Here is a 17,644-nt window from a genome sequence, read left to right on the forward strand (position 1 = left end):
TCTCCATAGGTAAATTCCATGGAAAATTCACACGGAAACTTAAGAACCGTCAGAGAAAGTCCTAGAGTAATATGAGTGTGGAAGGCAAAGCCTGTGAATCCTAGTGATTTAAATATGAGTCCAAACAGAACCGAAGAAGCTGCTGCCACGCTGATGGAGTGACCAGGCACACTGAGTGGTGAAGAGTCACCAGAGGGGCGGCGAGGTGGCTCAGTGAATTGAGAGCCTGGCCTGGAGAGGAGAGACCTGGGTTAAAATGAGCCTCAGTCACTGCCTGGCTCTGTGGCCCCGGGCAAGTTACTTAATCCCAGCTGCCTATCCTTGGCCACATTCTGCCTTGGAGACGCATCCATAGTTCTGAGAAGGTGACGGTTTAAAGAAAAAAGTGTCCTCCCTCTCTACAGAGTTCTCTCGATCGCTTGTTATTGCTGTAACCGAATAGCCAGCAAGGTGCCCCCAGTAGCAGTAACCTCAGGCCCCTTGTTACAGGTAGGAAAAGGGGGATCTGGGATATCTCACATGAAAATGTTACCCAAAGGAAATTCAGACTCTCAACTGAAGTTTGCCCATAAAAATACAAGTCGCTGTGGGATCTGGGTCAAAAGACACCCTCCTTACTGTCTCCATCAGTAGCAGCATAGATGTTAGATGTCCCAAAAGGCCTCGTCTATTTTAGAGCTTTTATATCTTAGAGACAGAGACAGAGCTACGGGTAAAAGAGATCCTGGCAGAAATGCAAACCAAGACGGTAAGAGCTTAGAGGCACGATCTCTCCCTTCTACTTGGCATGTTCAGGAAGGTGTTCCCTTCTGGGTGAAGGAGAGAGATGGAGAGTGAGTCCTGTGACTTTCCTGTACTTCCCCCCCCCCAAAAAAAAAAGCTCTGCTTAACTCTGACAAGGCCCAGGTCCAAGAAAGAAGCCCTACTGCTCATCCCCATCAGTAACAGGGTTTTCTCCTCAAAGTGAGGCATCTGTCACTAAGGGGGGGTGGGTGTTCACTCATTCTTCCAGCTCCCCTTAATACCCTGCTGCCCCACAAACTACAGCACGATAACTAAGCACGCTGCTGAATTAGGAAGGCAGTCATGTTAAGAGGGAAACCAAAGGCATTATTGTCTTCTTCCATCCATCTACAGACACAGACCCAGATCCCCTCCATCATTCACAAACATACAGAGGCATTTGCGACATTTGGTATCTTTGCCACAGCAGAAAGGTTCAGCTACCATTACTTGGGCACCTACCGGCTGTTGAACTTCTCTGGGTGCTTCTCTCTCATAATGTGGAATCTGTGGGCGATGGAAGCATCCTAAAAGGGAAAAAAATACTGTTATGAAGCCATAATGGATTCAAAAGCCAAAGTCCCAGTTGCTGGGCACCACAAGGCATCCTTGTACCTATGGACATCGGGCAGGAAAAGAACACAGATCAGAACAAGATGCTTCACTTTGGCAGATCTTCTTTTTCAACATTCTCAACGTCAGATGATTTAATCTTGAGGTTGTTTCTGTTTCAAAAATAGTTGTAGTTCCTGTCCCTTTCAAAACTTGGACTTGTTTTCCAAAATATAATCAATCACACGGATAAGATATTCCTGAAATTTGGTTGAGGAGGTTGTTAGAGGATTATTTACTGGATTTTCTAAGGGAGAAAGTGATCATATATGGAAAACTCCTGTTTACTACTTTTATATATATATTTTTATATATATATATATATATATATATAAGCAAATGGAGGTCTTGGGACTGGGGAATATTTCCTATAACAAAGTATCACTAAAATACTAATAAATTAGTCTGGAGAACAACGAGATAACCACCAATAGTGTATACAGGCTCTCAAATTGTTTTCTCTTTCCCACTACAGTAACAGAAGACAAAGTGCTCTAACTCTTATCTAAAAGAGACACAGTCAAAACCTGGAGATGCTTACTGGCTCCCCAATGTCTTTGTCCAAAGAGGACATGCCTATTAAGAGACTCATTTTGGGGCAGCTGGGTAGCTCAGTGGAGTGAGAGTCAGGCCTAGAGACACGAGGTCCTAGGTTCAAACCCGGCCTCAGCCACTTCCCAGCTGTGTGACCCTGGGCAAGTCACTTGACCCCCATTGCCCACCCTTACCAACCTTCCACCTATGAGACAATACACCGAAGTACAAGGGTTTAAAAAAAACAAAAAAACAAAAACAAACAAAAAAAAGAGACTCATTTTAAGTTCTTGATGGCACATTTTCTCAAAAGGATGGATAGTAAAAAACCAGGTCAGAATCAAAACTTTCCCAGCAAACACCCTTCCAACTGACCTCAAGTTGCTAGAATCTTCTTTAGTATTTTCATTCATCCTTTATTAAGTTCTACAGCTCTAATGTCTACAGTGGTGGAGGGGAAAACATCATGAGAGGCTTAGTTGTTCATTTACTTCCAGAAAATAAAAAGCAGTCCAAAAGTTCATGACAGGAATAAACAAAAAGGTGTATTGAAGTCACATATTGGAATAAACCTAGAAAATACAAATCAAGGATGATGTGTCTACAGGATAAAATAAAGAGGCTAATGGTTGAACTTCGGTAACACAAAATGAATGGCCTCCACATGCATTAGATGAGATCGGTGCCCACCAGAGACAGCAAGGGGCAGGGGTGCAATGGAGAGAGTGCTGGGCCTGAAGCCTTCCTGAGTTCAAATTTGTCCTTAGACACTTACTAGATGTATGACCCCAGAGGAACCACCTCATCTCATCCTGTTTGCTTGCCTCAGTTCCTCATCAATAAAAATGAGCTGGAGAAGTAAAGAGCAAACCCCTCCAGTATCTCTGCCAAGAAAACCCCAAAGAGGGTCACAAAGACTCAGACTTCAGACAGCTCTCAGAGCAAGAAGGGATGACGATAGGCTCAACAGGCAGAAGGAAGATGGAGCCAATCTGTGCTTTGATATTTGTACAAAGCCCTCCTCCTTCCCCATCACCTGCCTGCTTTTATAATTCATGATGGAATCACAGAACTTCTTCATGGTTTCTACAGAAGTAGGAAATGAAGATTAAACAAGCTTTGTTGGCTTGGAAATATTCTGGGCAAATCAGAAAGTCGCCTATTTTAGTCATGAATACTGTTTGAAAATGCCTGTCCATGACCCTGCACCATTAACCAGTAAAAATCAGATGAAAAACGTAACCTGAGAAGAAATGTCTCCATTATGTTCTCAGATGGAAATGGGGAGATGGAGCCTAGTGAGGTGGGAAAGGCAGGAAGGGCACACATGAGGCCTCTTTGTGGCAGGGCCCTTAAATGAGAGGAAAACACAAGCTTGCTCCTGCACGCCACCCACAAAACGAGTTAGCCTCAATATCCGGATGCAATTCAAAATTTCGCTTCTCTTCTAATAAACTTCCTCTGCCATTTTAATTAAGTTATTCCATCTAAGCTGGTACTCAGTGCTGTTAAATTACATTGCATTGTAGTCAAAAGGAAGGAATCTTGAGAGCAAATTAACTCGCATCCTGCCGAGGCGCCCCGGCTGGGCTCTTCTCAGCGGCAGGGTGACCAAAGGGTTAGAGCACCTTCTGAAGCCCTCGAGGGCTTCCCTGGCCCGCTTTTCCGCCAGACGTCACCCCACCTTCCTGCCCGCTGCAGGGGAAGGGGGAGGCCGGCTGCTCCTCGACACCCAGCCTCATGGGCTGCGTGGCCACGTCCATGGGGCACAGAAAGCTCTCCGGCTCTAGAACGCCGATGCTGGGCGCGCGGGGGGCCGGGCGCAGGGCTGCGGGTTCGGGGACGGAGCCCTCTGGGAGGGCAGACTACGCCGGACACGGAACGTTCCAGGCGTGGGAGGGCTGCCCGATGCTGCTGTCACACAGAAGGACAGAAGGACGGCCCAGCAAGTCCACTGCACGTGTTCAGTACTTGCTAAGTCACGGAGAAGAGAAGACAAAAGGAACAAGGCGGATCCTCTCCTAGAAGGTGGCGGGAGGAGGGAGAGAGGCCTGAGAAACAGAATTAAATGTGGATAGATTGGGGGGAGGGGGGGGAGGGGCAGGACCTCCCTGTGCCTGGGACATCGGGCAATCTCGGCGGAGAGGGGAGGGAAGAGGACCTGAGAAAGATCCAGAGCCTCTGGAGCCGGCTCTGGGCCAGGCACCAGGCTCAGGAGCCGGGCAGACGTCCATCCCACGGCCGGCTTTGGCTTTGAAGAGGGAGGCAGGCGATCCTAAGGGATGGTCTGAGACACCCGGGAGGCAAAGGGACTTGCCTAGGGCGATGCGGTCAATACGTGTCCACACTGAGCCCATGATAGGAAGCCCTAAGATGGAATCCCCTAAAAGGACCGGGCCCTGCGCTCAGTGTTGATGTCATCAGCCGCCATTACAGCTCCCAAGTCTTAGAGACCAGAACCTCCAAGAACTGGGGTGGGTTTCCGAATGGCCTCAGAGGAGACCTAACAATGGTCACGGCATCGCGGATTGTCTCAGAGAGGTTCGAGGCAAGGCCCCGCTTCTCTTCCTTTTCCAGGCAGCCCTCCATCAGCCAGGCAGCAACAAGCCTTCAGGGGTGCAGCCCCGAGCCCCCCGGCGCCAGAGGCCAAGGCTCTCCGGGCACTTCGTGGAGGGTCACTTCGCGGAGGGTCACTTTGTGGAGGGTCTTGGCTCTGGGGAGTGCCTCCTCCATGCCGCTGGCCCGGCTGGTCGTGGCCCTCCTCTCGCCCACAAGCTCCCCTGAGCCACCCCCCGGGCAGGGCGGCGATGGGGAAGAAGCCCACCAGGGCAGCGCCAGGCGTGGGCAAGGCCGAAGGCATCCGCGCTCCTCTGAGGTCCCCGAGAGCGAACACAGAAAACGGAAGGGGGGCGTCCGAGTCAGAGAACAGAACAAATCCGTCCTGGTGGGCCTCGATAAAGGTGTCCTGACGGGAACGAAAAAGGGTCTCCTCGGGGCTCCCAGGCCTTCTCTGTCCCATGGGGGGCTTGACAAGAGGGTCTCCGAGGCCCCTCCCAGCCCAATCATTCATCACAAGGAACAATCCACACACACACACGCTAACAACAATGAACAACGAGGATAAAAATATCACCCACATGGAGCTTAGCACACACCGGGCCCTGGGCTAGGCCTGCCGCAGCATTCCGGCGAGGGGCAGATCCTAATTATTAGCCCCATTTTCAAGAACTGATTCGGGTCTTCTTGACTCTTCTTGACAATATCTACCCAATAACATGCCACCGGCTGACAGACACACACACACATCCCTACAAGTAGATGTAGCTTAGTTCAGGCTCAAATAAAACAAAAGGAAACGAGAGAATTCATGAATCTTCAAATGCCCTATTTATATTTTAATCTGAAAAACTACTCATAATACTAACAAGATCTCTTCATCACACACTCTCCCATGACAGAGTTCAAGGCTGCAGCTGTGGCTTTAGAGGGTCGTAATGACATTGTTTGTGGGAAAGAAGGAATTCAAATTTTAAGAATTAATTACTTTAGAAATCAATATCCTACAAAGAATCTGAATCAATTTTGTATCGTTAAGATTCAGAGAAACAAGCAATCCTTTTTTGATCCATTTTTCAAGGGAAAAGACCTTGGAAATCAGCTAGCCCAACTTTCTAATTTTTCAAAGGGGTAAACTGAGGTCCATAAAAATGAAGGAATTTGTCCAAGGTCTCAAAGGTGATCAGTTGCCAGAGGCAGGGTTCAAATCCAGGCCTCCTGACTCCAAGTTCAGTCCTTTTCCCACTGTATCAAAAATTAGGTAGAGGGAAAAAATGGATATTCAGAAACTTTAGGTCAGTGGAAGGGAATGAGTTAAGTGTAGGTAAGGCTGAAGAAAAAAAAAATCAAAGTACTCTAAATGTTCTCCCTGGGAGCTGTGCTGAATAGCAATAGCAGTAGGCAAATGTTTCCCTAAAACTATTCATATGCACTTGTTGGAACAGAACCACCTTTTGGTATCTCTGATTTGAATAATTTAGACATGCAAACACTTCTCTTAAAAAAAAGATAGAGAGATGGGTAAATTTCTATTTTTGTTATAAAGTTTTAACATTAAAAAAAGCCAGAAAAATCAGTTTTGTGTGCAGGCACATGGACTGTGTCATAGGACAAAAAGTCCCCTCTAGGCAGGAGAGACGGTCACGCCAGGTACTGAAGGAGTGAGTACGTGGCATGAGCTTCTGGGATCCAAACTCCTTCCTTCTTGGAAAAAGCGAATCCTAAAACCCTCCTCCTCCCAAGGGACTGCATTTCAACATGAACCAAGAGGAGAGGCCAGCAGAAGCCAAGGCTGGGGTGGTCTTGGCAATTGGCCAGGCATCTCCCTACATCAAGAAGTCCCAGCTTCACCCAGGATAATGGCAGACAGTTTTCCAGTTGGTCATTATTCTCTGGAGAGCCCCTGAGGCACTTAGATGGCTGGTCATCGGGTTCTTCTAGGAACCCAAGAATATCTTTGGAAGAACCTTCCCTCGACGGTAAGCTACGGTGCATTAAGCAACAGCCGCCTCAAGACGAAGGTGCATCACGGCCGCCAAGAGACTCTGGACCAAAGAGGGTCAGGTCCTGGAGAAGCTGCTCTGCAGAGGCTCCTCCCGGGGAGCCCGGCTCTCCCCTTTTCCATCTCGGGCCCACGGTGGGCAGGGCTGCAGAACTGCTTCATTCAGTCCTGTTTGCTCTCCCGACTCTTCCATGACCTCTGTGATCGCCTCCCCAAAAGGTGTGAAGAACGACTGGAGAAATTCTAAGAAAAAGTGCGGCCCAAGCACTGCCCCAGACTTTCTAAGGGGGGAAAAAAGCCCAGGAAAGCCAGAGCCTTCCTCTAGTAATGCAATTCCGCAGCTGAGACAATTCGTCTTTATTAAGTATTTCCTAAGTCCAAGTCCCCACGCTGGGCGCTGAGGGCACAAGGATAGGAAAATGGCAGCTGTGGTGCTCGGGGTCTCCCATTCTGCTGGGCGGGAGGGAGTCTACGTGTGTCTGAGGCAATCCACGGTTCATACAAGGGGAAACCAAGCAACATTCAGAGGGAGAAATAACTAATAAGTGGGGGAAAGCCTGCTGGAGGAGAGGACACCCCGAGTCACGCTTTGGGGAAGCCCAAACGCGCTTCCATGACGGGCACTGCCTGTGCCATGGAATGTCTTCAAGTGTTCTCGGATGGGCAGATATTTCTAATGACTCTAAAGGAACTATTCTCAAGCTGGGATGGGCACGAATGCCCCGAGGGCTTCCTTCCCCACGTGGGCGTCCCCCTTCCCCCCTTCCCCACGAAGGCTCTTCCGTGTTGCGATGGGCAACCACCTTTGCTTCTGCCAGTAAGAAAATGCTCTGGATCTAAATGCTGCCTTAGTCAAAACATCTGACATCAAATATGCAAAGCACACACAAGAGTGAAAGCTTCCATTACATTTTTTAAATATGCAAATATAAAATAGCAACTTGTAAAATACTCCTTCGCTTCCACGATGGAGTTAAATCATTTAATTCAGGTCAAATGAGACTGCAGCCGTCTGCTCCAGCATAAGCCGGAGATGAACCATCCACAGCAAACATGTCTGCTAGGACTCTGCCATCCCCTCCGGTCCAGGAGGACTCACGAGGGCTCGAGGAGCTGCTTCCGTCCAACTCGGACCTTCGGATAACACGCCACCCGCGGCTCGAAGGGAGCCTTTGACGGCATATTGCCTGCGTTCCCTCCACGGCAAAGGTGGCCACGCGCCACTCGAGCCTACCCGTGGGGGCCACCCCACATTCTGAGGCCCTTCTTTATCTTTTCCCCGAAACGGAGCCAACACGCACTTGAGCCATGATGTCTATCTGGTGAGGCTGATCGTGCTGCGGATTTTCTTATTTTGGTCATTTCCTCCATTAAACTCAAAATGAAAACATCTCATTTTCTCATTTTCCTGGTTTATTATTCATTAAGTCACCATTAATGTAGCAGAAGTTAAGAGGTCAGAGCAAGAAGGGCCATTTCTTGCTGAAACAGACAATGGGAAAATTCCAAATACAATGAATTCATAACTTAACAAATACGAGACTTTCAGGCCGCTCTGCAGACATCTCATAATGGGCAAAGGAGGCCTCTTATTCATGCATTATTTGTCACTAAGTGCACTGTCACTAGAATAAGAAATCTTTTGTGCCTTAAAAGGGTATGTTTCTTTCAGTAAAATATTTATGCTTTAAGGAATTACCAAATTGTATAGCTCATCTGCAACCATTTCCCTGTTGTTGCATCAATTGTAAATTGTTTCCCCTAAATTATGAATGCAATTTTTAAAAAGATTTTCTGGTTTATCGTCCTCTAAAAGGACAGTAAAATGAATAAAAAGCGAGGATGACAATTTCAGCATTTAAAATCCACGTGTGATAATTCAAACAAATGTTATGACATTTAAGATAATGAAGCCCTTCGTTCCTTCTCCTGGATCGTGTGAGGCCCAGCTCCCATCCAAGGAGTCGGAACAGATGTCCAAATATCGGAATACCAAAAAGAGAGCCGGGGCCCAAACGTGATTTACGTCTCCTTGAGAAGCCCGTCGTGTCTCTTTAAAACCAGCATGCATTACTCTGAAGCATCACTTCATGAGTCATTGTAGGAAAGCCGGCTCGACAAAGTGCTCCCTAGACAGAAGGAGGAAGAGAGTGCTCAGTAGAACCCTTTTAGCATGGGAGCCATGCATTATTGACAGACCATTCATTGCAATCAGCAAATGATTAATTGCAAATCTGTTGCTAAATTGACCGCAAAAAAGGACAAGCTTAGGGCCCTATTAAAGAGGAAAAACTTCTGTTAAAAATGATCGGGGACTTTGGGGAGTGGGTTAATTCCAATCAATAGCGGTGTTGACAACACACTGGAATAATGCCGTCTTTAAATAGCTGATTTGCCCATTATTGGAGACATTCAAATGAATATTTAACCTCCTGCCTGGCATATTTTTTAACCTACTCAACTAGTGTTGTTCTTACCTCACCCCTGACAGATAAAAGATCTATAAATCTTCAAACAGAACAGAGGACAATGTTTGCACAATTTGAAATGGAGATGATAGAAGGGGCACTGGGTTAAACTCTCAGGTTTCTCTTTCTCTCTCTCTCTCTCTCTCTCTCTCACACACACACACACACACACACACACACACACACAGCCTCCAACATTTTCATTTGTGACTTTTTTGGTGGATGGTGGTTGGGAGTGGGTGGGTGAGGAATTTTCTACAAACTATTAACTAGACAAAGGAAGAAGAAAAAAGGAAGAGAAATTTTGATCTCTTTCTCCAGCTAGGACCTGGCCTGTATCCTTCTCTTGCATGCCCAACACTTCTGAAGCCTCCTCTCTAGTTGTTGGATTCTAATTTTTAAAGACTGAATATCATCCCCGGCTTTTTGGTCATCCTTCTCCTTCTGGTCTGTTTTACTTTGTAAGTCATTTTTCATTTTCTTTGCCTCATTTTCAAGCTGGTCAATTCTGGCTTTGAATACACTATTTTCTTGTTCAAGTCTCTTTCCAGATGACTTATTTTGTTATTTTTTTTTTTTTAACTCTCACCTTCCATCTTGGAGTCAATACTGTGTATCAGTTCCAAGGCAGAAGAGTGGTAAGGGAAGGCAATGGAGGTCAAGTGACTTGCCCAAGGTCACACAGCTGGGAAGTGTCTGAGGCCAGATTTGAACCTAGGACCTCCCATCTCTAGGCCTGGCTCTCCATCCACTGAGCTACCCAGCTGCCCCCTTATTTTGCTTTTTAAGTTCTTTTCCCAATTATCTTCAGCTGCTTAGTTTTTTTGGAATTGTGTTTTGAGTTCTTCCAAAGCCTGGGTCCAATTCACTGGAGTTTCTGTGTTTTTTCTTGGTGTTCCTTGGTCCTCCTCTGTTGTATTTGCTCTTTGTTCATTACCTGGATAGAAGCTGTCGTGTATAACTTCTTTTTTCTTTTTTCTGTTGTTTACTCATATATTTTCCTTCTTTGCCCCCTGTCATTGGCTGTAATCTTGCTCCTCTGATTATTTGCTGGGTCTGTGCAGGGTTTTAGGCTATTCTGTCCTGAAGGGGCTTCTTCTCTGCTCTTCTGATTGACTAGATCAGACTGATGAGTATTAATGAGCCCTGGCAGCAGAAGCTGAAGGTGTAGGTGAAGGTGTGGAGGGTGAATGGAGTTACCCTCGTCCTCCTCTCTCTTCCTTTCCCCAGCCACCTCCCTGCCAGCTGCCTGGTCAGAGCTCTGAGCTTCCCGTCGTGGTACCAAGGTGCTCTGTCGCAGTTGCAGCCTTCGCCCTGGGATCCTAGTCAGCCTGATTCTTACTGGGTCTCTTGGGGCAGTCTGTGGGGGAGGGATGCTGGAGAGTGAGCTTCCCGCCCTCAGAAGGCTTCTTATCTGCCCTGTTGATAGGCTGGATTGAGCCAGGAGAAGCTGATCTGTAGAGCTGGATGTGCCCTGAGGCCAAAAGCTGGAGAAGTGGAGGCCCAAGATGGAGAGGGGTGGCTGAGACCAGGCTGCTCTCCTCTCCGGGCTTCTCCTCCAGCTGCCTCCCTGCTGGCTATGGTCAGAGCCCTCACCCCGAGATCCCAGTGACTTCCAGAGACTCGGCACAGTAGGTGGGGGAGGGTTCCTGGGACCCCCCTTCTTCCTTTTCCTTCAACCCTAGAATGCAGGCTTCTCTGCATACTTTTTAAGTTGAATCAGGCAGGAGGGTCCCCTGGCTCTGTCCTGCTGTTAGATGTGGTTTTGTGTCCCCTCCAAGCGGGTGTGGAAGGGTTTTCAGAGGACTTGCCTTGTGCTGCTTCTGAGCCGCCATCTCGACTGCCCCCCCCCCCCCCCGAAGCCTCCTTTGCACAAACACGCCTTACAGAAAGCACGTGTGATAACGAATGCTCCTGCCTGCCACGTTACCCTCAAGCTGTCCAGAGAGCGCCTTCTGTCTTAGCAAGGGCTGGCAAGCCAGACAGACGTCGTGGACACGGCCCCGCTCGGGCAGAGCAGCCTATTCTGCTGCTGGGGGACACGAGGAGCCTGCAGAGACTTCAATGGCCTGATGTAGAGGGGATGAAGCAGCATCGGAAAAACAGGCTGTTGTGTGGCTGCTGTCAGGAAGATGACCGACCTCGTGCATGCAGGGACCCCATGATCTAGCATACGGTATCGTACCTGCTGAACCCTGGCTCTGCTGCGCCAAATTCTCTTTTATTCTGGAAAAATCCTGTCCCCTCCAGGGAACCGGAGGGAAGCCTTCGTTAGAGCGGCAGACAGCTTTGGTGACCAGTCAATAGGCCAGCCAGTCGACAGACATTTATTAAACGTCTACAAGGTGCCGGGCCCTGTCCTCCTTACTGAGGATACAAATAAAAAAATACATCTATTCACACGTATGCATGTACATACACACATAAACAACGGCTGCTCTCAAGAGCTTCAGCTCAAAGGCATCTAAGTGAAAAAGGCTTCCTAAGACTGACTTGAGGCAATGTATTGTCTCAGAGGTTTGGGATATGATGACAAAAATGAACCCATCCTTGGTTTTGAGGAACTTTCATATTTTTGTTTCTCCACTGATATGAATGTGCTTCACCAGCCGTCTCTGGACTCAAAGTTGTCAAGAGTTCTTTTGACTCCTTTGTAATATGCAATGAGGGAGGTTCAGATCCAGAAAGTTTGGATTAGTTTCCAGAATATGTGCAGTGGCCTCAGTGATCCCATTGGCTCCCAGAGGATCAAAGAGAGGCTGAGCAGTGCCTTTGAGGGGGGATCAATTATCTCAGAAGATTTAGAATGGCAGATGACCCAAAGGGCAATGTTGAGAAGTAGGGTGTGTGTACTTGAGCTAGAGCTTTTTATGGGACCTCATGCGCACCCCAGAAATTGGCACATCCCTACTTTGGTGTAGTGCAGTCATTTTAGTCATGCCTAACCCTTTGTGATCCCATCTGGGATTTTCTTGGCAAAGATATTCAAATGGTTTGCTATTTCCTTCTCTAACTCCATTTACAGATGAGGAAACTGAGGAAAGCAGGTTAAAATGACATGCCCAGGGTCACACAGCTATTCAATGTCTGAGACTAGAGTTGAACTTAGAGAGATGAGTCTTTCTGACTCAAGGTCCAGTACTCTATCCACCATGCCACCTAATTGCCCGTGTATCCCCACCAGTTATTGCCCTCAGTTTCTCTTCCCCTTAATGGCTAGCTTTCCAAGGTGCTCCTCCTCCTTCTCCCCATCTCCAGGCTAGATCTGAGACAAAAATCATCTACACTTGCTTCCCTCACATTCTCATCTCTAAACACGCTACAATCTGGCTTCAAATCTCATCATTCAACTAAAACTATTTTCTCCAAAGTTACAAGTGATTTCTTCATTTATAAGCCTTTTCTCACTTCCATCTTTCACCATTCTATAAGATTTGACACAGCTAATCACTTAACTTCTAATGAATTCTCTCCCTTCCCTTGAGTCTCCATGATTCTGCTTTCTCCTAGTTTTCCTCCTATTTCTTTGACCACTCCTCAGTGGCCTTAGCTGGTTCTTCATCCACATCAAGGCCACTGTTGGTATCCTCCAAGGTTCTATCCTTAGCACACTCTCTTCTGTTATCTTTCTTTCTTTCTTTCTTTCTTTCTTTCTTTCTTTCTTTTTCTTTTTCTTTCTTTCTCTCTCTCTCTCTCTCTCTCTCTCTCTCTCTCTCCTCATCTCTTTTCTGTTGTCTTTCTTTCCCCATCCTCTCTTCTTTCTCTTGCTCCCTCTCTGTCTCTACACAAACACACACGCATGTACACACACATCTGTATCTATGTTTGTATTTGATATTCTCTTCTATTCAGGTATGATCCATGGTTTGTACACCTTTATGTCCAGCCCCAACCTCTCTCCTGAGATCTAGTCCACGATCACTAGATGACTTCTTAGATACCTCAAAAGCTGGATTTCCTATAGACATTTAAATTTAACATTTCCAAAACTGAACTCCTTGTCCCCCTTCCCCCCACCACACATAGGCTTAATGAAAAACGCTACCACGTTCTGCACTTCCTCCTTATTGCTCAGGACACCAGGAGCACCACAATTCCCCGGGGTTTTTAAAATCAGGGCTCTCCTCCATGCCTCCCTCTCACCCACTACATTTAACTACTGCCAGAGCTTCTCACATCTTCCTTCAGAATGTCCTCTCATACAGGTATCTCTCTAAGAGAAGATCCTTCCTACCTTGTCTCTCCTGGGCTACGGGAATAACCTTCTAAGAAGCTACCCCTGTCCATACTCTTCCCATTCGAATCTATCTGCTACAAAGCTGCTTCAGGGATCTTCTGGAACACCATCTGATGATGCCTCGTTCCTCCTACTCCACAGCACCCGACACCGCTGGCTTCCTGTCCCTAAAGAATTCGAGTCTTCCCTCCATCGCAGAGTCCTCCATAGCCTGGTCTCCTTCTCCCTTCCTACCTGCTGTTCCTCACACACAGTGCTCACCTCTCACCTCTGCACACCCTCCCCAGCTAGGTCCTGCGCCCAAAGGCTCCTCCTGCTCCTCGCTGCCTCCTGGCTTGCCACCTTCTGCAAGCCACTTTCCAAGGCACTCGCCCCCCCTCCTCCCCATCTCCAGGGCTCCTAGCTTTGCCTCTGAGATCGCCTGCTGCCTCCTCCATAGTGATTTCCATGTGGCCTGCCCTTTCCAACATAAGCTCTGGAGGACAGGCTTTGCACAGTGCCTAGCACTGTGCCGACAGCACGCAGTAGGGGCTTCACAAATGTTTGCTGGCTGACTAAGGCGGTGATCCTCGTTCTATCGAGTATTTAACAGCATTACTGGAAACCAGAGAACATGAAAGCCGGCAGTTGGCAAGGCTCGAGAGCCCTTTCTGAAATCAGTTGGAGAAAATGAAAATGTATTGTTGCCGGCATGACAACAAACAGCACAAAAATATGTTTTCTAAACTGAGAAATTATCATGTGTGGTGATGTTTGGTATCCGAATGCAAATTTTGTGTGTTGGCTGTACTTCCTGAAGAGATGAATGCTGCCTCTGCAGCCGCCATCGTCCTAGAAACCAAACAAACTCGCTCGTCTTGGGCCCAGCCATGGTCGCCCCTTTAGATTAAATATTTATGCAGATTTGACTTCATCCTCTCAACTTTTCAGGGGGGTCTCATCCATTCTGCCGTGCCCCCCCAACTCATCCTCCACGTGCATGAAAGAGCTGATGTGGGTGCCAGCTGGCTTGGCTGGGTGCCTTTCTGATGGTAATGAAGTCCCACAGCTGCTAGGACAATCAGCTGGAGTTCACATCAGCGCACATTCACTGGATAGCCATTGACGGCCGGCTCCTTAGCAGAACTCATTAAACTAAGCACATTCCCTCCCCTGCCCCCGCTAGAGTTTTCATAGGATCTCGAAATGACAGAAATAGACCAGAAAAGGAGCCCAGAAGCCGTGGCCCCGCTCCTTCGTCGGCCTGGTCATCGCGGCGGCGAGCGGAGGGCCGAGGCGGGTTCCGAGGTCGTCTGCCCTGCCGCGCCTCCTTAGGCTGTCCCTTATAAAAGATGCTCCTATTTACGGGTTGAAAAAGTGGATCTCTCCTTAAGCCACAATTTTCTGTTCTGAAGAATTGGAACTTTCATAGCCTAGTTTAGGAAAGAAAAGCATTTGCTTTTAGGGATAAAGAGAGCATTTCCTGAAAATTAAATGGAGGTGACCAAGTCTTGCTAGCGGCCACGAGGCTCTCCTTAAGGCCTGGATGCTACCAGAAAGAGAGCTTATTGACCTAGAGGACATCAAGTATACGGACACACATGTCCTCTCCTTAGGCCAGAGGGAGGAGCGGGGGGTTCGGACCATTTAACAATCATTCTTTGAAGGTAACGGTGAGCAAAGGGGAGATCTCCAGGCGCTTCACAGAATGAGTCCACAAAAGCTCAGAGTGGGAAGCCTCTCAGAAGCCGCTGACTCCAGCCTGAACCGAGACTGTCTACCATATTGCAGATGCCACTCCCTCCCCAGGAGGCCCAGAGATCAGACATTTATTTCCTCTTAAATGTGGTTCATTTTTGCCTCATTGTATGGACTTACCTAGCTCTGTCCTTTGGGTAAAGTAAATAAGGAGAAATGGTCTTCCACATGACAATCTCCCCAAAACCTGATGACAGCTATCATGGCCCCAGTAAGGCCTTCTCTTCTAACAACACACCTCCAGGTCCTTAGATTGAACTTCTTCCCCCAAAATGGGCTCAATTCCCTTCCCTATATTGGCTTCCCTCCTCTGAACAACCTCCATTTTAGCAACAGGATTCATAAAATGTGATACCCCGAAGCTGAGAACAACGCTTTCAATGCTTTCTGATCGAATCACCTCTTTCCTCTTGAACTCTGGGCCGCTCTCAATGCGATCCAAGGTCACCTTTGTTTTTGGTTTTCATTGAGCTTTCGGGCCACTGCATTTCTCAAATCCCCCTTTCATATAAATAGGAATGCAGCCATGGACTTTGTCTTTGGTTCATCAAACTTATTTTTGAGCCCAACGATAAGCTTTCTCATTTATTCTCTGTTAAATCTCTCGTTATTAGACTCAACCACTGGTAGTCTGCGTCCTGTCTAGGTGCTAAATTCCTGTGGTTTGGGAGGAACTGTGACATACAAATAATCCAAAACAAAACAAACAAAAAAAATAACACCCGAACTCCTTGGAAACTCAGACTCGAGACTTTGGCAACAACTTCTGATGAGATGAACAAAATGCCACGCTGCCCCCAAACTGAGAAATCAGCCACATGAGTGATGGCATCCTGGCGCAGCGCAGCATACTCCAACCAGGGACACACATTTAACAGAAAAATTTCTCAGAGGCCAAATCCCAGAGTGTCCATCCACAAGGACAGACTATTTCGGTTCCACGTGGTCTCTGGCATTATACTATACTTCAAATTAGAGTGACCCAGGAGACCTGAGATCTCATGCCAAGTTAACTTTTTACACACACACACACACACACACACACACACACACAAAATTGGAACTATGTATATTATTGTGAGATTCCTCTGGAGAATACACGTTTTTTTGCCTTTGTATTCCAAGAGAACAGTGTAGATAGTGCCTAGGCCAGAGTGAGTGCTAAATACATAGTGACTGATTGAAAAACTTGGCCATTCCTTAGTTTCCAGCCACTTCCTTCTCTGCGCCCCAGTGGAGTCAGATGATCTCTAAGGATCCATCCAACCCTTTGAATCTATGCTTGTCCTGAAACTTGCTAGATCTCATTGATGTGACTATTGCCTCAAATGATACATTAATGGAAACCATATATACCTGCTCGTTTGTTTTTTTTTTTTCCCTGAAGTCAAGAAAAACTGAGTTCAAATTCGGCCTCAGACACTTAATGGCTGTGATCCTGGAGAAATCACTTGGCCTCTGTCTCCCAGGATTTATCAAATGAGGTGATATTTGTAAACTTCTTAGCACGATGCTAGCACACAGGTTCTATACAAATGTTGTTATTATTTAGTAGTAGTAGCAGTAGTAGTAGTAGATGTAGTAGTAATAGAGACATTTCTTCAGTTCTCTGGCCATCACAAGAATATTAATGGATTGAAAAGACAATTTATCAGCCATCCCTTGTTCTTATTACTTGCCTGCCCCATTTTCTTTTTTAATCACTGATTTCCTAGATGGCCTTACATTATATCAGTTCTCTGCCACAGTTCCTTATTCATACATTACGCGTTCTAATCCATTCATGCCTCATAGGTTCCACTCCGTTGCTCTCCCAGGAATACTAAATTTTAATCCTTCTAAGATTATTGCTCCATGATTTCCATTCCATTTAATGGCAGGCTGCACAAACTCATCTCCCTAGGATTCTCCCTAACATGCCACAGACACTTTACCCTAGAGGCTCATTCCACTCCTGGCCTACTTCTCACATCACGAGTCCCCTCCTTTGCCTGGGTCTTCTCCCTTGGATTAGTTGGTTCACCCCAGAACCTTCCTGTTAATGAGGACGGCTCATCCCAATGCATCTTCATTCCTCCCCTCGCTAAAGTGCTGGCAGCCAGACTTTCTCTACCATGACCTCTTGCAGGTCCCTTCAATTCTCCCCCTCCATCTCCCCACTCCGGGTTTTCGGCAGCCTTTCCCCAGAAGAATATATGCTCCTTGAGGGCAGCAACTGCTCTACTATTTGTATTTTGATGCCCAGTGCTTAGACCAGATGGTTGATAAACATTTATTAAACTCCAGTTATGGAGTTTTTAGTAGGCAGTTTTAAGCTCTATGCCAGACACTGTGCTAAGCACTGGGGATACAAAAAAAAGACAAAAGACAGTCCTTGTCCTTAAGGAGCTTCCAGTCTAATGAGGGAGACAACAAACACATAGAAATAAGCAAGCTTCATATAGAATGAATAGCAAAGAATTAAGAGAGGAGAGGCAATAGAATGAATCAATAAATATTTATCTAGCACCTGCTACGTGCCAGTTACTAAGTTGCCCTAAGTTAAATATTTACTATACTAAGTTCTAGGGATTCCCCCCCCCAAAAAAAAAACCATAAGACAGTTCCTATCCTCAAGAAGCTTACAACCTAATGGAGGAGACAGGAGACAACATGAAATATATATATATATATATATATATATATATATATATATACATATATATATATATAAAT

At 46.8% G+C, this 17,644-nt stretch overlaps 1 protein-coding gene across 1 annotated transcript in view; it reads right to left on the minus strand.

Moving 5' to 3' along the window:
* Positions 1 to 17,644, minus strand: part of DGKB (diacylglycerol kinase beta) — a 490,262-nt gene that overhangs the window by 171,077 nt on the left and 301,541 nt on the right. Inside the window, exon 19 of the mRNA XM_044678847.1 lies at positions 1,246 to 1,310. Coding sequence (XP_044534782.1) covers positions 1,246 to 1,310 — 65 coding nt within the window. The remainder of the gene's footprint in view (positions 1 to 1,245; positions 1,311 to 17,644) is intronic.

Source organism: Gracilinanus agilis, chromosome 5, assembly GCF_016433145.1.
Source record: "Gracilinanus agilis isolate LMUSP501 chromosome 5, AgileGrace, whole genome shotgun sequence".
NCBI classification, from domain to species: domain Eukaryota; kingdom Metazoa; phylum Chordata; class Mammalia; order Didelphimorphia; family Didelphidae; genus Gracilinanus; species Gracilinanus agilis.